The sequence below is a fragment of the Cherax quadricarinatus genome, chromosome 20 (assembly GCF_038502225.1).
Source record: "Cherax quadricarinatus isolate ZL_2023a chromosome 20, ASM3850222v1, whole genome shotgun sequence".
Lineage (NCBI taxonomy): Eukaryota > Metazoa > Arthropoda > Malacostraca > Decapoda > Parastacidae > Cherax > Cherax quadricarinatus.
The window spans coordinates 33,945,155-33,968,508 of NC_091311.1; the positions used below are offsets into that span (position 1 = coordinate 33,945,155).

General features: G+C 42.3%; 1 protein-coding gene across 7 annotated transcripts in view; it reads right to left on the minus strand.

The window, feature by feature from the left end:
• Positions 1-23,354, minus strand: part of LOC128700474 (protein abrupt) — a 411,962-nt gene that overhangs the window by 374,105 nt on the left and 14,503 nt on the right. For all 7 annotated transcript variants that reach the window (XR_011392222.1, XM_070086924.1, XM_070086922.1 and 4 more), the window contains exon 4: positions 17,055-17,820. Coding sequence is in view for 6 of the 7 variants with exons in the window: in XM_070086924.1 (XP_069943025.1) it covers positions 17,055-17,820 (766 nt within the window). In the remaining variant the exon portion in view is untranslated. The remainder of the gene's footprint in view (positions 1-17,054; positions 17,821-23,354) is intronic.

Below are 23,354 nucleotides of genomic sequence, written 5' to 3' on the forward strand. Positions count from 1 at the left end.
CACACTCCACCAATATTCAAAACACTCAACCTACTCACCATACAAAACATCCATACTTATTACTGCACCTATTACATACATAGAACACTTAACTCTGATATTAACCCTCCCCTCAAACATCTCCTTGCCAACCTCAACAGAACACATGACCATAACACAAGGCACAGATCACTCTTTGATGTTCCTCGTGTCCATCTCACGCTATGCAAAAACTCAATGCACATAAAAGGCCCTAAAATCTGGAATTCATTACCTGTAAATATAAAAGAAACACTACCTGTTTATAAATTCAAGTCTCTTCTCAAAGATCACTTACTCACTCAAAACCAAATAAATACTGAATAACTGAACCTTATAAATTGTATATCCTATATGTTACTCACAATTATATCACACAAATGTTAAACCTAGGACCCAATCTAACTTTAGTTTTTTAAATACACTACCTAACAGAATACTCCATTCGACTGAATGTACAGCAATGCATGCAACCATATGACCTGTCTTTGTAATACTCATTTGTGCTTTATAGTTATCTGTTTACAATAATGTTTTATCACTGATTTCATCATTGCTTAGTTAATCTTAAGTTAATTTTAAGCCAGCCCGTAATGCTATGCATATAAGTGGCTTTGGCATGCTGCTCTTACCTGTATTTTTTGTACCTCTGTATGTATGCTTAAATTACTAAATAAATAAATAAATAAATAAATAAATTTAAGACATCTTCCCAACATGTTTCGTTTAGGACATGGTTTACCTGGTCCCAGTTGATGTTCTTGTTGTTGAAATTGTATTTTGTGAAGACACCTTCACAGGTACATGCATTCTGCTGTTCAGGACCCCTATGCATGTACGTCTGGACTTCGATTAGATTGTGATCGGAATTAGTTGTTTTTGATATTCTTATGTCTCTTATCAGGTCCTCATTATTTGTGAAGATAAGGTCAAGTGTGTTTTCTAGTCTTGTTGGCTCCACTATCTGCTGGCTTAAGGTGTGTTTTTCGCAGAGACTTAGTAGCTCATGTGTGTGTGACCTTTCATCTGCGCTACCTCCGGGGATTATTTCAGCTATAACATTATTTGCTACATTCTTCCATTTTGTATGCCTTAAGTTGAAATCACCAAGCAGTAAGATGTTTGGGGATGGAGCTGGAAGGTTTTCCAAACAGTAATCGATTTTCAGTAGCTGTTCCTTGAACTGTTGTGAGGTTGCATCTGGTGGCTTGTATACAACCACAATGACTAGGTTTTGGTTCTCGATCTTTATTGATAGAACTTCAACTACCTCATTTGTGGTGTTCAGCAACTCCGTGCAGATAAGGGACTCTTTGACATACAGGCCAACCCCCCCTTGTTGCCTCTTTTTTCTGTCGCATCTAAAAAGGTTGTAACCACTTATCCATATTTCACTGTCAAAGTGATCTTTTGTGTGAGTCTCTGTGAAGGCTGCAAACATTGCATTAGACTCCACTAGAAGTCCACTGATAAAAGGTATTTTGTTGTTGGTGGATGGCTTAAGGCCCTGTATATTAGCAAATATGAACGAGGTTGTATTCTGTGCTTGTTGGGGGGATTTTGTTATTGGCATCAGTAGTTGTAATTCTGGAGGGCCATGGGTGGCCACTGGCTGCGCCTCCAGTCCAACAAGGCTCCAAGGTGGTGGACTATTTTTGCTATTTCCTTCCATTTTCTTTTTTCGTTTCCTGCCACTAAAAAATCACCTGGAGTTGGGTTGTCGTAGCTACTATTGTTTGTCTTGTGGGGTCTGTGCCTCCTGGTCCCTTTTAGATGGTATGCAGGGCACTCGATGTTGTAACACTGCTTCTGGAGGACCGAGGAGTGGCACATTTTTGGGTGAAAGAAAGTACAGGAAGAAGAACGACACACTCCTTTAGACAGGAGGTCGCTACATTTTTTGGGATGGTCAAAGTTGCATGTCCCATTTTTTTCCCCTGTTATTCCATGCTTACAGATGCCCCAAGCATAATATTTGCACAAATTCACCTTTGGTTGAGCATTGTTGGGAGGTGTGCTGTCAATTTCTGCAGGTTCTGGGACTGCACTATAATCCTCAGTATCCAAGCCAGGGCCACCCCGTCCTGGATTCCATCTACTTTCCCCAGTAGAGGAAGAAGGAGGAGACTCCTCTCCAACATCTGTACTGTGGGCCACGGTCTTGTGCAATGATGGTTGTATATTTACGGTTTTAGATGGTTGTATATTTACTGTTTTTGTGGTGGTTTAGGTAGTGTCCCTAGGAGAGTCTGGGCTGGCAGTAATGCTGGGGCTGGGTCTGGGTCAGCACTGGGGCTGGGGGCTGGGGCTGGGTCTGGGTCAGTGGCTGGGCCTGGGCCAGCACCAGCACTGTGGGTATTAGTGCTATGACTCCCTTAGACCTGACTACTTCTATGACTGACCTGTACTTATCCAGTAGCTCCTGTCTCCTGCCCTTCCCAATGTCATTTCCACCAGCACTAAGACAGATAATGGGCTTGTTCCCATTACCTGACATAATATTATCCAACCTGCTGACTATGTCACCAACACCAGCTCCTGGAAGGCACACCCTCTGTCTGACCTTTCTATCTGTTACAAAAAGCACAGTCCATACATCTTACCTGAGAATCTCCTATTATTAAAACATTCTTACCTTGATTAGCAGGGTAATCAGTGATACCTTCAACCTCACTAACCACTGAAGTGCACTCGTCCTGGAGAACAGAGAATCGATTTCCTACCTTCACATCTTCTCTGTTAACCCTCCTTATCTTCCTTCTTCCTGAACTGTGAACCACTTGCCACTTAAAGCAGCTGCCACTCTCACTGCTGGTGACCATTTCCTCCTTACCAGCTAAATCCTTCTCACACTCACTCCCAAACTCATCTAGGCAAAGCTTCAGCCTCCTATTTTCCTCCTGAAGAAGTAGAACCTCCTTCTTCAACACCTGAACCTGAGATTCTAAAACACTACAACAAGCCATGGTGCTAGGTAACACCCCATGCTAATTTCCAGAGAGCTTAGGACAGGTATGACCACAAGTGACCACTGACCTCAGCATACTGACCACAGTGTATGTATACTTCCATGTGGTAATTTGTCAATATATGAGCTTGGTTGTTTAGTCATGAAGTTTTAAGATTTAGATAATTCGTAGAGTTATTGGTAGTGTTATATATTGAGTATTGAGTATTTAGTGTAGGGTGATTAGGTGGCTTTTGAGAAGTCTTAAATTGATTTTCAGACCGAGTTACTTTGGTATTTTCTGGTAATGAATTCCAAACTTTGGGGCCCTTTATGTGCATAGAGGTTTTACACAGTGTGATGTGGACACGGGTACATCAAAAAGAGATCTGTGTCTTGTGTTATGGTCGTGTGCCCTGTTAAGACTGGTGAGGATAAGTTTGAGTGGAGGGTTTATGTTTGCGTGTATTGTTTTATGTATGTAGTAGGCACATGAATAAGTATGGATGTTCTTAATGGTGAGCAGGTTTAGACTTTTCAATAGTGGTGGAGTATGCTGTCGGGAGTGGGAATTTGTCATCATTCTGACTGCCTTTTGCTGGGTTATTAGTGGTCTTATGTGATTTAATGTTGTTGATCCCCAGGCACAAATTCCATATGTGAGATAAGGGTAGATGAGTGAATGATACAGTGCAAGGAGAGCCGATTGTGGAACATAGTATCGTATCTTTGATAGTATGCCTACAGTCTTAAAGATTTTCTTGGTCATCTGTTGTGTATGTCTGGAACTTGAGGTGACTGTCATGGTGGATTCCTAGGAATTTTCCCTCCGTGAGTCTTTTGACGGGTGATCCGTTTAGCATTATGTTTAGTGGAACATTTGCAGCTTTTGTTTCCCAACTGAATGAAGTAGGTTTTGTCAGTATTCAGTGTAAGTTTATTAGTCATCATCCAGACAGATATTTTCTGTAATTCGGCATTGACTGTGTTGGCGAGTATGACTGGGTTTGGGTGAGAGAAGACCTATGTAGTGTCATCTGCAAATAATATGGGTTTGAGAAGCTGTGATGCATTCAGTAGGTCGTTGATGTAGATGAGAAAGAGGAGTGGTCCAAGGATGCTAAGTGGCTAAGAACTTCAATGTGATGAACTTGCACTACTCAAACAATAGGCCTTCCCAGTCTGGAGGATAAGCAGGAGCATTGTCCATTACCAGGAGGCACTAAAGTGGCAATTTATTTTCCAGGAGGTATTTCTTCACACTCGGGCCAAACACTTCATTGACCCACTCAATGAAAACTAGCCTCGTGACCCATGCCTTACTGCTAGCCCTCCACATCACACACAATTTACTCATGACATTGTTTTTCTTGAACACTCGGGAAATTTCAGATACATGAGTAAAGGCTTCACTTTGAAATCCCACTAGCATTACCACAGAACAAAAGAGTTAGCCTATCCTTCATAGGCTTGTGTCCTGGCAGTGCCTTTTCCTCCAGCATGATGTAGATCCTCTTTGGCATTTTCTTACAAAAGAGGCCTATTTCGTCACAAATGAACACTTGTTGGGGGAGGAATCCTTCAACCTCTACGTACCCCTTGAATTCATCAATGAATGGTTTGGCCGCACATTTGTCAGAACTTGCAGCCTCACCATACCTTACAACACTTTGTATGCCACTACACTTCTTGAATCTGTCAAACCACCCTTTGCTGGCCTTATATTAACTAACAGCAGCACTCATTCCCGGCATTTTCTTTACAAGATCCGCATGCAACTGCCTTGCTTTCTCGCAAATTATCCCCTCCGAAACACTATCACCCACTAATTGTTTCTCATTAACCAACACAAACAACAACTTCTCCACATCCTCGATTGTTTGAGACCTCTGTTTTGTTAGCATATTTGTACCTTTCACAACATCAGCTTCCTTGATTTCTGCTTTCTTCAATGGGATGGAACTGACTGTTGATGTAGATTTCCCATACATCCTGGCCAGCTCCACCACACATACGCCATTTTCATATTTTGCTATAACAACTTTCTTGAATTCTATCATGCTTCCCACCTTCTTAACCAAAGGGCTGGCACTCTGAATTTTATTTGGCCCCATGGTGGTTTATTTCACAGTTGCAATCAATAAACAAGCACCAAAAACAATGGATGAACGTGCGGAGTATTCCTAACCCAACGAGAGAGACACGCAGAATGAGTGTGATACACATAAAGAAGCGCATCGCTGGCAGGTGGAACCGTCTCATGCCAACGATTTCCAAGCGGATGGCCAATATCCGTGGGAGGGGAATTTTGCCGAAAAAAGTGTTCGATTTCTGAATTGACCGATTTCTGCACCGGCCGATATCCGGGGGCCCACTGTAGAGGTCTCCCTCAACATTTGCGTTTTCAACTTTCGCGGGCTTCACGCATTCGCGAATTCCCAACTGCCAAATTCCCAGCTGCCAAATCATATTTAAGTTTCCCGCCACCTGCGAGTCCTTACTACCCTTCCTCCGACCCCCGCAACTGGCAGCCAGCCCTCCCACCACTCTGTGTGGTAAGTGTTTTGTTTGATCATTATTTGCTATTAAACTACAGTATAAATAATGTAAACCCATTCATGACTGCATATTGGAATGGCTATTCGGACAGGTATTGGACGGTGCCATCATGTGTTTACTCTTGAGCACAGCAAAGAATCAAACATTTCTGCTACTGCTAATAATAACAATAGTAATAATAATAATAATAATAATAATAATAATAAATGCGATAGAATTGAAGAAGGAAATTGTACAAAAATACGAGGGAGTGGTTAACACATCGTCAGTGTGGCTTTGTTTATGCTGGAGTGAGCATTAGTCTCCATGCTCTTCCAAACATTTCACAATAATTCACTGTGTTTGGTGCTTGTAGATTGAGTGTGACTGGAGTGGAAGAGGCAGGCAGTGGTAGAGGCAGCGGTAGAGGCAGTGGTAGAGGCAGCGGTTGAGGCAGTGGGTGAGGCAGTGGTTGAGGCAGTGGGTGAGACAGTGGTTGAGACAGCAGCTGAGGCAGCAGTTGAGGCAGCGGTTGAGGCAGCGGTTGAGGCAGCGGTTGAGGCAGTGGTTGAGGCAGCGGTTGAGGCAGCAAGATTACAGGTACGTCTTGCTACTTCTTCTTACACTTAGGTCACACTACACATACATGTACAAGCATATATATACACACCCCTCTGGGTTTTCTTCTATTTTCTTTCTAGTTCTTGTTCTTGTTTATTTCCTCTTATCTCCATGGGGAAGTGGAACAGAATTCTTCCTCCGTAAGCCATGCGTGTTGTAAGAGGCAACTAAAATGCCGGGAGCAAGGGCCTAGTAACCCCTTCTCCTGTATATATTACTAAATGTAAAAGGAGAAGCTTTCGTTTTTCCTTTTGGGCCACCCCGCCTCGGTGGGATATGGCCGGTGTGTTGAAAGAAGAAAGATGTTATTAAATACCATTGCCTCAACTGCTCCCTCTACCATTGCCTCAACCGCTGCCTCTACCATTGTCTCAACCGCTGCCTCACCCACTGCCTCACCCACTGCTTCAACTGCTGCCTCAACTGCTTCCATAACCACTGGCTCTACCACTCCAGTCACATTCAATCTACAAGCACCAAACACAATGAATTATTGTGAAATGTTTGGAAGAGCACGGAGACTAATGCTCACTCCAGCATAAACAAAGCCACACTGACTGGCGATGCCTCAACCACTCTCTTGTATTTTTGCACAATTTCCTTCTTCAATTCTATCGTATTTATTATTATATTATTATTATTATTATTATTATTATTATGTATTATTATTATTACTATTGTTATTAATAGCAGTAGCAGAAATGCTTGATTCTTTGCTGTGTTCAAGAGTAAACACATGATGTAACCGTCCAATACCTGTCCGAATAGCCATTCCAATATGCAGTCATGAATGGGTTTACATTATTTATACTGTAGTTTAATAGCAAATAATGAACAAACAAAACACTCGCAACACTGGTGGGAGGGCTGGCTGCCAGTTGCGGGGGTCAGAGGGAGGGTAGTAAGGACTTGCAGTGGTTGAGGAAGTGGTGGAGGCAGTAGTATTTAATAACACACATTATTAAACTATAACATGTTTGTACTTAGTACAATTTACGACGTTTTCATGTATTTTATGATTGTTCATGGTTCAACAAGTTAAAGGAAGCAGTACTGTATTATATTTCCCTACAATATACTGGGGCACCAAACATTCGCGATTTTTCAACATTCGCGAGGCTCTTTATCCCCTAACCCCCGCGAATGTTGAGGGAGACCTGTATATACTTATGTAGTGTGACCCAAGTGTAATTAGAAGTAGCAAGACTTACCTGTTTTCTTGTGTTTATGAGGCAAAGAAGAAACCAGCAACTGTACCACTGCGTAAAACAATTACAGGTTTCAGTTTCATATGCATTTGGAAGGACGGTAGTACCTTCCTGGGTTGTTGCTGTCTGGCAACCTACTGCCTATATAATATAATATGACATTAACGCACTCCAGAGCAATGATTATTATTATTATTATTATTATTATTATTATTATTATTATTATTATTATAATTATTGCCATCGACATACCTTGTTCACTGAGTTTAACCCTTTCAGGATCCATCCCGTAGATCTACGGCTTCATGTTGAGTGTCCAAACCATAGATCTACGCCAAAATTCTAGCTCCGTCAAATTTAGCGCGAAAACGCTCATAGGCCTACATGTGAGAGAACGGGTCTGCGTCGTGGGTGTGCGCCATAAACAAAAAATCTAGGCGCCCACATAGCATTGTGGGAACGCCGGCTCAGTAACCCTTGTTCACCATGCCTCGTCGCAAGGCAGCTCTCACTCCAAGGAAAATTGGGACTCTCCTGTTCCTATCTGATAGTTCTGACAAAGATGGATGTGGAAATGAAGATGAATTCTTTGGCTTTGATCAGTTAGTGACCGAAAGGAATGACCAGGATATCGATAATAGTGCAGAAAGCCCTGACGATCCTCAACCTTCTACCTCTGGTGTGGGCACTCGTCAGTCACGGTCGGTTGTACCTCAGCAAAAGAGAAAACTATTATTTTCGCGTGGCCAGGCCTCTGACTTCAGTAATGATGATAACAGTGATGTTGTTACGCGCCCCTACTTCACTCCATTATATACAAAAATAAAAGGCCTGGTTAAAATAAGTTCTGTAATAATATATCGTGAACCACTTTATTACTAGCTAGATAAAGCAGGTTCGACTATATATTATTATCGGGTACGGTATGAATCAACAGTACTCTCATTGTATTATATTGTATTATATTACATCTTTCCCCATGATTATTATAATTATAATATTATATTATATTATTATTAGGTTAGGTATTACGAATGTGTAACCACTACTGTAGTGACCAATTGGTGGTTCTAGAGTTGACGCCACGCGTCGCCTTCTGGCCGAGCTGAAGTCATACTATGAAGTAGTTGAGTGAGTCAGTCAGCTCCTAGCTCTGACTCGGTACGGGTCTTCAACCCAAAGCTCCTAGCTTAAACTAAAACTTCATACCAAGTCTATTGTCTTGCCTTTGCCATTAGTCTGGTAATTCATGTCACTTATGAAAGATAACTATTTCGTTACCCTAGATCTTTCTAAAAGAGTTAAATGGTGAGATTAGTAGATTATTAATTGAAATTATTGTATCATACTCTGTTAATGAGAATTTGAACGTAAGATTGGGTTTCTTGCTGTATAGTGTTCATTTATAATTGCTTGTGGTTATTTTAATTCACTAACCAAATACCAATGAAGCTAAATGATTGGTAATAAAATAAAAAAAAATGGAGTTATTTGTGCCCCTATTGTTACGGTGAAGATTAAGTCGTAACAGATGTTGATTGTGATTTTATTGCTCTTGACGATCATTCGAGTAGTGATAGTGAGGAATCATATTCACCAGTGAAGCGTCGGTATGTACGCCGCCGCATGCGCTCGGGTAGTGTACAATATGCCGTGCCCAGGGGACGGAGTACATCCCGTGGTCCTACACCAGGTATAGATAGTGATAGTGAGAATGATGTGGCTACACTTGGCATGGATAGACCACAGGCATCACTAGATGGTGGTAGTGCCACAGCCATGTGTGACTCACCAGCCCAGGCTGGGACCCACGCTGCTGACTCCGCAGTTCAAGGACAAAGCGGAGTGTCAGCCACCAGCCCACCACAACCACAACCACCCGCACAACCAGCCTATGATGCCCAGTATCCACCAGCAAACCGCATCTGGGATTGGCAGCAAAATCCCAATTTTGTTCCCAAGCTCCACCACTTTGGTGACTCTGAAAGTGCAATTCTACCAACTTGTCCCCTTGGAAACACTGCAAATGAACTGGAATTCTTTGAATTATTCTTTGACCAGCCATTGATGGAAACTATTGTCAGGGAAAGTAATAAGTATTTTGAGTACACCATGGCAAATACGATCATATCACCACAGTCAAGACTACACCGGTGGAAAGAGACGACTGTTGCAGAAATTTATTTGCTTTTTGCAACAATAATGCTTATACCTCATGTCTATAAGCATAATATAAAAGCATACTGGTCCACAGATCGGCTAATTTCTACCCCGGTCTTCAGTGAAATCATCCCAGTGAACAGGTTTATCTTACTGTTACGTATGTTGCACTTCTCTGACAAAACCAGGCCTGACAGAAGTGACAGGTTATACAAGATTAGAAATGTTTTTATGTATCTCAAACAAAAGTTCTGCATATACTTTTATCCATTCAAGAATCTTGTAATTGACGAGTCTTTGATTTTGTTCGAAGGTAGGCTGTCATTCAAGCAGTATATACCGAGCAAGAGGAAATGCTTTGGTATAAAACTGTTTGTACTCTGTGACTGTGACAGTGGCCTGGTATTGGATATTGTTGTATACACGGGAAGTAAAACATGGAAAGATACCAAGATGTTATTGGGTATCTCAGGTGACGTAGTGAGAAGCACGATGGCACCTTATCTTGGTAAGGGGCATACATTATATACCGATAACTGATACACAAGCCAATTACTCAGTGATTTCTTGCGAGTGAACAAGACAGATGTGTGGCACAGTGCGTTCTAATCGTAAACATATGCCCAGGCTCAACGCAGGTGCTCGAGGTGATGACGTGCAGCCGTTTACTGCCAATGACATCATGGCATTACGGTGGCATGACAAACGAGATGTCACATTGTTGACAACCATTCACCGTAATGAAATGCAAGACAGTGGCAAAGTTGATCGAGTGACTAATGAACGTATTCGAAAACCAGTGACAGTGATTGATTATACACAAAACATGCTCTTGGTTGACAAATGTGACATGCAGATTGGCTTTGTTGATTGTGTTCGTAAAAGTTACAAGTGGTACATGAAACTTTTCTTCCATCTCATGGACATTTCAATGCTCAATGCATATAATATGTACCAAATGAAGACTGACAACAGACCACCGTATGGTGAATTTTGTTTGTCTGTTGTCAGACAACTCATAATGAAGTACCAGGTAACAACACCTGCTATACAACAAGGTCCTTGAACTCCTCAGGATATACCCAAGTGTTTGAGGAGGGAAGGTGATCACTTCATAATACAGCTTCCTTCAACTCAGAAGAGATGCATCATCTGTGCAGAAACGAAACGACGGCAACAAAGACGCAAAGACACTCGGTTTATGTGTGAGGAATGCAAGGTACCTCTGTGCCCATATGGTGCCTTGTTTCAAGGAGTTTCACAAGCTCCAGCAGTTCTAAAACCATGTCCAGTGATTGTAAATAAGTAAATATATGATAGAACATTAGTATTATACAAGATTTGTGCATGTTTATTGTAATAAACAACAGTGGTAAACAATAATATGATAGTAACTTTAGTGCGGTTATTGTGTTCAATACAGTGAGTTTATATACAGTGGACCCTCACATACCGTTGGCATCACATAATGTTAAATCCACATACCGATACATTTTATCACTAAAATTTTCCCTCGCATACCGCTAATAAACTCGCTCAACGCTATTCGTCCAAGACGCTTCTAATGTGCAGCCTGAGCCAGCTTCACATGTTCCGCCGGTGGCATTGTTTACAAGCCAGCCTCCGCGGTAACATCCAAGCATACAATCGGAACATTTCGTATTATTACAGCGTTTTTGGTGATTTCATCTGCAAAATAAGTGACCATGGGCCCCAAGAAAGCCTCTAGTGCTAACCCAGTGGTAAAAAGGGTGAGAAATACTATCATACCACAGTCAGCTGCTGCTGCACCATGGTCAGCTGTTGCTTGACCAGTCAGCTGTTGCTGGATCAGTCAGCTGCTGTTGCACCTCGATCAGCTGTTGCTGGACCAGTCGCTGTTGCTGGATCAGTTAGCTGCTGCTGCTGCTGCTGCACCACAATCAGCTGTTGCTGGACCAGTCAGCTGTTGCTGGATCAGTCAGCTGTTGCTGGATCAGTCAGCTGTTGCTGGACCAGTCAGCTGTTGCTGGACCAGTCAGCTGTTGCTGGATCAGTCAGCTGTTGCTGGATCAGTCAGCTGTTGCTGGACCAGTCAGCTGTTGCTGGACCAGTCAGCTGTTGCTGGATCAGTCAACTGTTGCTGGACCAGTCAGCTGTTGCTGGATCAGTCAGCTGTTGCTGGATCAGTCAGCTGTTGCTGGATCAGTCAGCTGTTGCTGGATCAGTCAGCTGTTGTTGGATCAGTCAGCTGTTGCTGGATCAGTCAGCTGTTGCTGGACCAGTCAGCTGTTGCTGGATCAGTCAGCTGTTGCTGGATCAGTCAGCTGTTGCTGGATCAGTCAGCTGTTGCTGGATCAGTCAGCTGTTGCTGGATCAGTCAGCTGTTGTTGGATCAGTCAGCTGTTGCTGGATCAGTCAGCTGTTGCTGGACCAGTCAGCTGTTGCTGGACCAGTCAGCTGTTGCTGGACCAGTCAGCTGTTGCTGGACCAGTCAGCTGTTGCTGGACCAGTCAGCTGTTGCTGGATCAGTCAGCTGTTGCTGGACCAGTCAGCTGTTGCTGCACCACGGTCAGCTGCTGTTGCACCATCAGCTGTTTCTGAACATGACTCGTCCTGAACCTGTCCCGAACGTGTCCGTCCAGCCTGAGCGCCTGCCTTGCCATCATTGTTTACAAGCCAGGGTGGCCGGTTGCATGCATACATTCGATACATTTTGTATTATTCCATTATTTATAGTGCTTGTAACTGCTAAATAAGCCACCATGGGCCCAAAGAAAGCTTCTAGTGCCAACCCTATGGTAAAAAGGGTGATAAATACTATCGTACCACAGTCAGCTGCTGCTGCTGCACCACGGTCAGCTGATAAATTGGACCAGTCAGCTGTTGCTGCACCACAGCTGCTGCTGCACCACAGCTGCTGCTGCACCACAGCTGCAGCTGCACCATGGCCAGCTGTTGCTGCACCCAGCTGCTGCTGCACCATGGTCAGCTGCACCACAGCTGTTGTTGTTGCTGCACCACCGTCAGCTGTATTACTCGAAGATGTGGAGAGAGTGTTGTTGGTGTGGCTTAACGTGAAACAATTACCGAGAAACAATTAACCCCAGAGGGTTAGCCACCCAGGATAACCCAAGAAAGTCAGTGCATCATTGAGGACTCTAACTTATTTCCATTGGGGTCCTTAATCTTGTCTCCCAGGATGCAACCCACACCAGTCGACTAACACCCAGGTGAACAGGGAAAAATGCCTGGAACTAGTGCTCATATTGGTGAATTTAAAGCCAGCAAAGGTTGGTTTGAGAGATTTAAGAATCATAGTGGCATACACAGTGTGATAAGGCCTGTTCTGGAAGAAAATGCCAAACAGGACCTACATTACTCAGGAGGAAAAGGCACTCCCAGGACACAGTGTCTCATCAGTCATTGCTGCATCTTCAATAAAGGTAAGTGTCATTTATTCTTCATTTAGTAGAGTAGTACATGCACAATATATACTGTGCATGTACTACTCTACTATTGTGCGTGTATCCTTCTCTTTGTGTGTAGGAAAATGTATATTTCATGTGGTAAAATTTTTTTTTTCATACTTTTGGGCGTCTTGCACGGATTAATTTGATTTCCATTATTTCTTATGGGGAAAATTCATTCGCATAACGATAATTTCGCATAACAATGAGCTCTCATGAACGGATTAATATCGTTATGCGGGGGTCCACTGTATATACATTATAAGAACATAAGAACATAAGAAAGGAGGAACACTGCAGCAGGCCTGTTGGCCCATACTAGGCAGGTCCTTTACAATTCATCCCACTAACAAAACATTTGCCCAACCCAATTTGCAATGCTTCCCAAGAAATAAGCTCTGATGTGAAAGTCCAACTCAAATCCAACCCCTCCCACTCATGTACTTATCCAACCTAAATTTGAAACTAGCTTTGAGTAGGAGAGAAAGGTATTCTCTGTATGCTATGTCCATAGTGTGTTGCAGTGTCAGACAAGATGGTATAAACCTTGGTAATAAATACCGACAAGTTGGTTTAGAAAGACACGTAAGCAAACACTATAACATATTTATTAGAAAACGTTTCGGTCCTGGGACCTTGATCACTTCTGATATACAGTATTGGTCTCTCAGGCCCCAAATGTTAGTAGGAAAAGAAAAAATTGGAAAAGAAAAGAAAAAACTACAAAAACTGCTAAATAAAGTAATGCGCGTATGTGGAAATCGTCGATGCTGCCGCCACCAGGTCATTTTGGACAAACTTCTCGGCACCGTATCTCGGTAAGTACTGATCAGAAATTTTTTTTTTGTCTTATTACCTTCACAAAAATATGTTCTTTAATTCTGTAAGAAAAAATATTTTTTTTTTTTTTTTTAAAAATTTCTTGGACACTGGAACACCACTTCAGATTTTGGCCTTGGACCCTGAATGGGTTAATCACTTCTAACTTGGCATTTAAAGTAATAGACTTGCGACTCCACTTTATATCACAATTACCGTTAGATGCCATCATAAACGAGAAAGAATGAGTAAACAAGACAGGACGAGAGATGTGGAGAAGGTAAACAGAGTGAATGGGTGGCAGGTGGTAAGACAAACGCTTATTAATACCTGCCCACTTGCTGCTCGTGTGTGTTCATTTTGCAATACGCATAAGTTTGTGAAGCTTTTTCCTCACAATACAAACACCTTACATTGTGTACAAGTTGTCTTCACATTAGTAGTATAATAAATAACAGCAACACTCCCATCCTTGTGCAACACACCATTTTTAGAGCAGATGACGCTATAAGTTTTTTGCACATGAAGGGAAAATTTTTCTACAGTTACCCCAGTAATACAGTGGACCCCCGCATACCGGACGCCTTGCATAACGGACAATCCGCATACCGGACACTTTGATCGCTAAAATTTTGCCTCGCATACCACCCAAAAACCCGCTCAGCGCCCTTCGTCCGAGACGCGTCCAATGTGCGTCCTGAGCCACGCTCACATGTTCCGCCGGTGGCATTGTTTACCAGCCAGCCTCCGCGGTAACATCCAAGCATACAATCGGAACATTTCGTATTATTACAGTGTTTTTGGTGATTTTTTTCTGGAAAATAAGTGACCATGGGCCCCAAGAAAGCTTCTAGTGCCAACCCTACAGCAATGAGGGTGAGAATTACTATGGAGATGAAGAAAAAGATCATTGATAAGTATGAAAGTGGAGTGCGTGTCTCCGAGCTGGCCAGGTTGTATAATAAACCCCAATCAACCATCGCTACTATTGGTGGTACAGCTGCTGCTGCTGCTGTACCACCGTCAGCTGCTGCTGCACTGTCAGCTGCTGCTGCTGTACCACTGTCAGCTGCTCCTGCTGCTGTAGTACCGTCTGCTGCTGCTGTAGCATCGTCTGCTGCTGCTGTAGCATCATCTGCTGCTGCTGTAGCATCGTCTGCTGCTGCTGTAGCATCGTCTGCTGCTGCTGTAGCATCGTCTGTTGCTGCTGTAGCATCGTCTGTTGCTGCTGTACCACCGTCAGCTGCTGCTGCTGCTGTAGCATCGTCTGCTGCTGCTGTAACATCGTCAGTTGCTGCTGTAGCATCGTCTGCTGCTGCTGTAGCATCGTCTGTTGCTGCTGTACCACCATCAGCTGCTGCTGCTGCTGCTGTAGCACCGTTGTTGGTGTGGCTTATTGAGAATACCAAGAAACAATTAACCCCAGAGGATTTGCCACCCAGGATAGCCCAAAAAAGTTAGTGTCATCGAAGACTGTCTAACTTATTTCCATTGGGGTCCTTAATCTTGTCTCCCAGGATGCAACCCACACCAGTCGACTAACACCCAGGTGAACAGGGAAAATGCCTGGAACCAGTGCTCATATTGGTGAATTTAGAGCCAGCAAAGGTTGGTTTGAGAGATTTAAGAATCGTAGTGACATACACAGTGTGATAAGGCCTGTTCTGGAAGAAAATACCAAACAGGACCTACAGTACTCAGGAGGAAAAGGCACTCCCAGGACACAGTGTCTCATCAGTCATTGCTGCATCTTCAATAAAGGTCAGTGTCATTTATTCTTCATTTAGTAGAGTAGTACATGCACAATATATATTGTGCATGTACTACTCTACTATTGTGCATGTATCCTTCTCTTTGTGTGTAGGAAAATGTATATTTCATGTGGTAAAAAAATTTTTTTCATACTTTTGGGTGTCTTGCACGGATTAATTTGATTTCCATTATTTCTTATGGGGAAAATTCATTCGCATACCGAACATTTCGCATAACAGCCAGCCCTCTTGCACGGATTAACCCTTTCAGGGTCCGTCCCGTAGATCTACGGCTTTATGGTGAGTGTCCAAACCGTAGATCTACGCCATGAGCTCAGCTCACTCTGATAAACTGTGAGTGGTACATTTGGGCCTAGATATGAGAGAATACATCTATGTGGTATGTGTGCACCACATAAAACAGATCCTGCAGCACACTGTGTATAATGAGAGAAAAAAACTGAAATCATGATTTTTCGATTAAAACAGCAACTTTGCAGTGTTTTTTCGTATGTTTTTTATAGTTGTATTTGCGATTTCTTGGTCTCATTTGATAGAATGGAAGACATATTACAGAAATAGAGATGATTTTGATTGGTTTTAGCACTGGAAATGGCTTGAAACTGAGCTCAAAGTAGCGGAAATGTTAAATTTTTGCCGATATTCAAGAGTAAACAAACGACCTCACACGTCTAATACACGTCAGCTGGTGGGTCTAATATACATTCACAAATATGGTGATGATATTTATACAATTATTACAGTATTGCATAGCAGTAAATCTTCTATTTTTTGGTGTGAATAAAAATTCATTATGTGAATAAAAAATCAAAATGGAATTTATTTGTAAAGCCTCAAAACATGACTAATGAACAGAGGAAATGTTAGTTTAGTGCCAGGAATGCCTACATTGTTTATTCTGGACCCTATTTTGAAATTGGAATATTTTGAACTTTGTGTTAAATTGGCCAAATTAACAATTTCCGATCACTTTATTTTGTAGTTGAAACAGTTGACTTGGCGATTTCTTGTGCTCAATCGATAGAATAGAAGTAATACTAGTGAAATAGCTAAGAATTTGGTTGATTGGAATAATGTAATTGGCCTAAAATGGGAGTCAAAGTCGGCAAAATCGCCGATTCGTAAATATCGCTGACACATCAAAATTCGCGAGAGCATAATTTCGTCAATTTTCCACCAAATTTCGTACTTTTTGTTTTATTACCTTCACAAAAAGATTCTCTACGATTTCATAAGAAAAATAACAAATTTTTTTTTTGAAAATTCTTGGACACTGGTGCGTGACTCCAGATTTGGGCCTTGGACCCTGAAAGGGTTAAGGTCGCTATGCAGGGGTCCACTGTACTATACTGTACACAGCTTCTCTGGTGCTGGACTAGAGAAAGCAGAATTCTTGCCATCACTTCTACAAACCACCTGGTAACCACATTTCACATTTATGTCATTTTCACTCTCACACTCACCTTTCTCCCACTCATAATCTCTCTCACATTTTGCTTTAATAAACGCTTTAAAAACTTACCTGCAGCTTCTCGTGGTAAAAGTCCCATGAGTGGTGGTCTGATCACCATGGGTGGTGGACTGGCTAGAGCTTCCTTCTCCCCACCTTCTCCCACCTCTACCCCCATTTCCCCTATATTCGTATCATCACTGAGGGAGTCATCCTTAACAATGTGAGGATGTAGTAGAGCCTGTGTGGAGCGACTACTGGAACTATTTGTGGGTGGTGGGGGTAGAGCTGAGGGTGCCTCGCTGCTTCCTTGGTAGCCCTGAATACGTTGCCGTAAAATGGAGCCTTCCGTTACAAGATTAACTGCTTGTTCTGGTATATGGCTCTCCTCCTCCCCCCCTGCCACTTCACTCTCATTTTCCTGTTTTACCTTTGGCACATCTGGGGTGGGTAGGGGGGCTGCTAAGAGTGGAGGTGGAGGCAACTGTGCAGGAGGTACAGGTTGTGAGCTTCGCGCTGTGTTATCCCCTCTCTGACTGACTGGATTAAGAGGTTTTGTGAGGGCTGCAGCTAACGTAGAACCTTCCAAATGAGGACTTAGTTCTATTCTAGCAGAGGACACCTCCGAGCGGGGTGGGGTAGAAGGTGCTGCGGTGGAAACTGGCAAGTTAAGGGTTGGACTGCTGGCTGGTCGGCGTTTCTTGGGTGGTGGTGAGATGTGGGACGGCTGATGGAGCACATGGCTGGTAGGTGAGGGTGTGGATCTCAAGCGTGGTGAGGACGGACCCTGGACAGCCACAGCCCCCAAGCTGCTCACCACCTTATTTACCAACCCTCCCTATGAAAATAAAGGAAAGAAATATTTATATAGACTTACAGTATCTAAACCCAAAAACACACACACATTTCTTATTTTTTTGTTTCCTGGCTGGATGTTCTCAGAAAAAAAAATGGTTTAAGAGACAATGCAAAAAGAATACCCGAGTTAAGAACTATGACGTACAATGACTGCAAACACCAAAATAGTATTTGTTGGTAGACAGGTAGAAAAATGATATCTGTTCTGTTATTTATTATATGGTGCTTATGTGGAATACTTCTCCCACTGCCCTATCTCAAACCATGCCTAAAATATGAAATCAAATATAACATGAATAGGGATTTTTCAGACACATACAAAAGTGAAAGTACAGTGGACCCCCGAGTTTCGGCAGCATCGACTTTCGTGAAATTCGACTTTTGGCAAGTTTTTTTGTAATAAAGTTGGTAGAATTACCGACAATATGTAAAGTAAAAGGACACAAGTGCAACTAATGTGACATTTTATTGTGGCAACGTTTCGCTCTCCAGGAGCTTTATCAAGCCATTACAAACAATACATGGACACAGAGGGTATATAAGGGCTCAGAGTGAGGTGCAGTACTAGTGAGGTACCATTTAGATGTTCACTAGTGGTAGTAGTAGTAGTAGTAGTAGTAGTAGTAGTAGTAGTGACAAAAGTAGTAGTAGTAATACAATATGGTAGAGCAATTAATTCGTACATGAGTAAAAGGATATAAAAGCTATTACTTGGGTAACATAAAAATAGGTTGGACAAATATAGACTGGAAAGAGGCAGCCTGTTTCAGTGTTCACTCTCTGTAATGTGCTTTGTGTAGTATAACAGGAGAGACTATGTGATGGCAGAGTTTACTGTTTTCAGGAGGATTCTTGCTAAGACTTCAGAGATGGTGAAGCTGCCGTTGTTTTGTTTAATTGTATTCGAAACAGCGATCAGTGCTGATTCGAGGCACTTACGTCTGCAGAAATTAGCTTCTTTAATCACTAATTGGGCGTCTCTGAATTTCATGAGATGACTGGTAGAATTTCGATGTTGTACACAGGCGTTGTTCAAGTTATCGTTCCTACATGCGTAAATGTGTTCGTTGAGACGGGTGTCAAGGTTTCTTGCTGTTTCACCTACGTAAATCTTGTCACAGCCTCCACAGGGTATAGTGTAAACTCCTGCATTGACTGGTTCGTGGTGCTTGGATTTTGTTCTGGTTAGATCCTTTATTGAAGTGCTAGAAGCGATGGCAACTCTGGTGTTAGCTTGTGAAAGTACTTTTGAAACGTTCAGTGCAACCTGGCTGTTGGGAAGAATTATAATTTTGTTGGGAGTGATGTTGATACGTGGAGAATTAATGATCTGAAGAGCTCTCTCCACGCACCAACACCACTCCCAACAAAGTTATAATTCTTCCCAACAGCCAGGTTGCACTGAACGTTTCAAAAGTACTTTCACAAGCTAACACCAGAGTTGCCATCGCTTCTAGCACTTCAATAAAGGATCTAACCAGAACAAAATCCAAGCACCACGAACCAGTCAACGCAGGAGTTTACACTATACCCTGTGGAGGCTGTGACAAGATTTACGTAGGTGAAACAGCAAGAAACCTCGACACCCGTCTCAATGAACACATTTACGCATGTAGGAACGATAACTTGAACAACGCCTGTGTACAACATTGAAATTCTACCAATCATCTCATGAAATTCAGAGACGCCCAATTAGTGATTAAAGAAGCTAATTTCTGCAGACGCAAGTGCCTCGAATCAGCACTGATCGCTGTTTCGAATACAATTAAACAAAACAACGGCAGCTTCACCATCTCTGAAGTCTTAGCAAGAATCCTCCTGAAAACAGTAAACTCTGCCATCACATAGTCTCTCCTGTTATACTGCACAAAGCACATTACAGAGTGTGAACACTGAAACAGGCTGCCTCTTTCCAGTCTATATTTGTCCAACCTATTTTTATGTTACCCATGTAATAGCTTTTATATCCTTTTACTCATGTACGAATTAATTGCTCTACCATATTGTATTACTACTACTACTTTTGTCACTACTACTACTACTACTACCACTACTACCACTAGTGAACATCTAAATGGTACCTCACTAGTACTGCACCTCACTCTGAGCCTTTATATACCCTCTGTGTCCATGTATTGTTTGTAATGGCTTGATAAAGCTCCTGGAGAGCGAAGTTTTTTTGGCAAAATTTGGCCTCGAGTTTCGTGATTAGACTCGTGATTCGGCAACCATCCGGTACCCGTCTGCCAGTCACAACGCACACAAAGCCAGTCTCCCACGCCATTCACACTCAGTGTGCCATTGTTTACCAACATGTGACCATCACCCCGCGGGTTCATACGTAATAATCCATTGTTTTTTGTGATTGCAACTGCTAAATAAGTCACCATGGGCCCAAGGAAAGCTAGTGCAAGCCCTTTGGTAAAGAAAGCGAAGAACACGATCCAGAGGGATTTTGAAGGGTTTGAAGCAGACCCTGACCCTGCCGACCCTCTGCCTGTTGTGGAAGGTGTTGTGGCACTGGGCAAGTCCATGGGGTTGGAGGTGAGTGACAGGGATGTGGAAGAGTTGGAGGAGGACCACAGGGAAGAGCTAACCACTGACGAACTGCAAGAGCTTCAACTGGAACAGCATCAGACCACAGCTGAGGAACTTGCTTCAGAGGAGGAAAAGAGAGTGAAGGAGGTGCCTTCTTTGGTGATTAAGGGTATGTGTTAAAGGTAGACTGAGTTGCAAAGTTTTGTTGAAAAGTATCACCCTGACCAAGCTGAAACAAGCCATATCTGCAACATGTTCAGTGACAAAACCTTGTCCCACTTCAGGCAAATCATAAAGAAATGCCAGAAACAGACCTCTCTGGACAGATATTTTGTGTGACAGGGGTCCAGTGACTCTCAAGTTGTTCCCAGTGGCATTAAAAGAAGGGAAGTAACCCCAGAAAAGGACTTGCTACCTGAAGTCCTAATGGAAGGAGATTCTCCCTCCAAACAATAGTGTACACCTTCCTCCTATCCCCTCCTCCCATCTTCCATCCACCCAGAAGTCGTCAGTAAAGGTAAGTGTAATGTTATTATTTTTTATATGCATGTACATGTACTTGATTTCTGACTGTTTTCAGTATGTAAATCTTTATTTAATTTGAAAAAAAAAAATTATTTTAATATTTTTGGGTGTCTGGAACGGATTAATTTTATTTCCATTATTTCTTATGGGGAAAATGGTTTCGAGTTTCGTGAATTTCGACTTTCGGCAGGCTCTCTGGAACGGATTAATCATAAAACTCGGGGGTCAACTGTATGTGCATACTGTGTATGCGTAAGATTTAGCTCATATGTTCATGAGGCAGAAAAGTATATACATGTATCACCAACCCTGCCAGAGTGCACATTCAATTGTTTCCATTCTACACTCATTATCAGAAAGTAATACCTCCATGTCTTCCAACCCACTACATATGTATAATAACCATATAAGGAACACAGTAAACCAAAGAATTAATTACAAGGAAAAAGGTGGGTGGCAAATTGAGGTATCTGTGGAGACAAAGAACATTATCCATGGAGGCAAAGAAGGGAATGTATGAGAGTATAGTGGTACCAACACTCTTATATGGGTGTGAAGCATGGGCTGTAAATGTTGCAGTGAGGAGGTGGCTGGAGGCAGTGGAGATGTCACATCTAAGGCCAATGTGTGGCATAAATATTATGCAGAGAATTTGTAGCATGGAAATTAGGTGGTGGTATGGAGTTACTATTATTCAGAGGACTGAAGAGGAATTGTTCAGGTGGTTTGGTCATTTAGAGAAGATGGAGCAAAATAGGATGACTTGAGGTTGTATAAATCTGTAGTAGAGGGAAAGCAGGGTAGGGGTCATCCTAAGAAAGGATGGAGGATGTAAAGGAAGTTTTGCGTGCAGGGGGCTTGGACATGCAGTACGCATGTGTGAGCATGGTTGATAGGAGTGAGTGGAGACCAATGGTTTTTGGGACTTGACAAGCTGTTGGAGTGTGAGAATGGTAATATTTTGTGAAACCGGTCAGCCGGACTCGAGTCCCGGAGGTGGGAAGTACAGTGCCTGCACTTTAAAGGAGGGGTTTGGGATATTTGCTGTTTAGAGTAACATCTGAACTGTCCTAACTGCACACCTCTGGCTAGCCAGCGATAGTGTGAATGATGATGAAAGTGTTTCTTTTTCAGGTCACTCTGCCTCAGTGGCAGACGGCCAGCATGTTAAAAAAAAAATAAACCACATGCAAGATAAAAGACTAACAAAATTAAAACAGAAAATTTCTTAACACCATTAACCCATGTTCCTGAAGTCTGGTTAACCAGACTTAAAGAATTCTGTAGGTTGGAAGTACAGTGCCTAATTCTGAAAGGATACATAGGAATGTTGGGGTTCAAAGGGTCAATGGAATTCTGTTGTCTGTACACATCTTGCAAGATGGCTATTGAATGAGTTTGTTAATGTTTTCCTTTCTTTGGCCACTATAAAAAAAAAAAAAAGGTACTGCATTGGAATGTTTGGTTAAATAGGTTAAGTACATTTGATTAAACACATAATTATATACAGACAGGCTTCTCAAAATGCAGATTTAGGTAATATGTTTTTCTTAAAATACTAATCACATTTATATCCCTGAATTATTAGAGTATGGCTCCAACCTGCTTAACAGAGCTAGTAGGAAAATATTTAATTTGGGTTGATTCTAACTCAGAAAATTCCCCTCCTCCTCGTACAGTCAAAGGAAAATTTGAAATCAGGTTGGATCCCTCACGGAAAATTCCCCTCCATGCCATAAGCATCTCCTGGGTGATGGGTAAAGGTGGTGACAGATGGTGTTAGGTGATCATGCTGGTAGGTTATGATAGGTGAAGGGGGTCGTACGTTGTGAAGTGGCAGCAGCTACAATACAAATATATTACTGCTGTAAATGATGGTGAAAGGTGAGAGAAGTACGTATATGGAGAGTAAAAGATTAAAAGAGTGGTGAGGAAGTGCAAAAGGAGAGCTAATAAAAGTGGAAGAGGTTTCATTAACAAACTCAATTGAGAAAAAAGTTTTGGAGTGAGATAAGCTGAGAAAGCTTAGGGCACAAATGGCTTTAACAGTTAAAAACAAGGGAAGCCAGTGAGGTTGAGGTACTGAGAAGATGAAGGAAATATTTTGATGAATTGATGAATGTTGATGAAGAGAGGGAGGCAGTGAATTCTTGTACTGGGCAGGGATGTATAACACCTTTCAGGAGTGAGGAAGAACCAAATGAGAGTCTGGAGATAAGTGTGGCAGTGGGTGGAGTGAAAGGGGGTAAAGCAGCTATGGTAGATGGGAATTAAGACAGAAATGTTGAAAGCCCATGGGAATATAGTTTTGGAGTGGTTGGTGCATTTGTTCAATAAATGCATGAAAGGGAGAAAAGTACCTAGGGATGGGCAGAGAGCATGCATAGTTTTTTTTTTTTTTTTTTATCACACTGGCCGATTCCCACCAAGGCATAGTTTATATATGGGGTA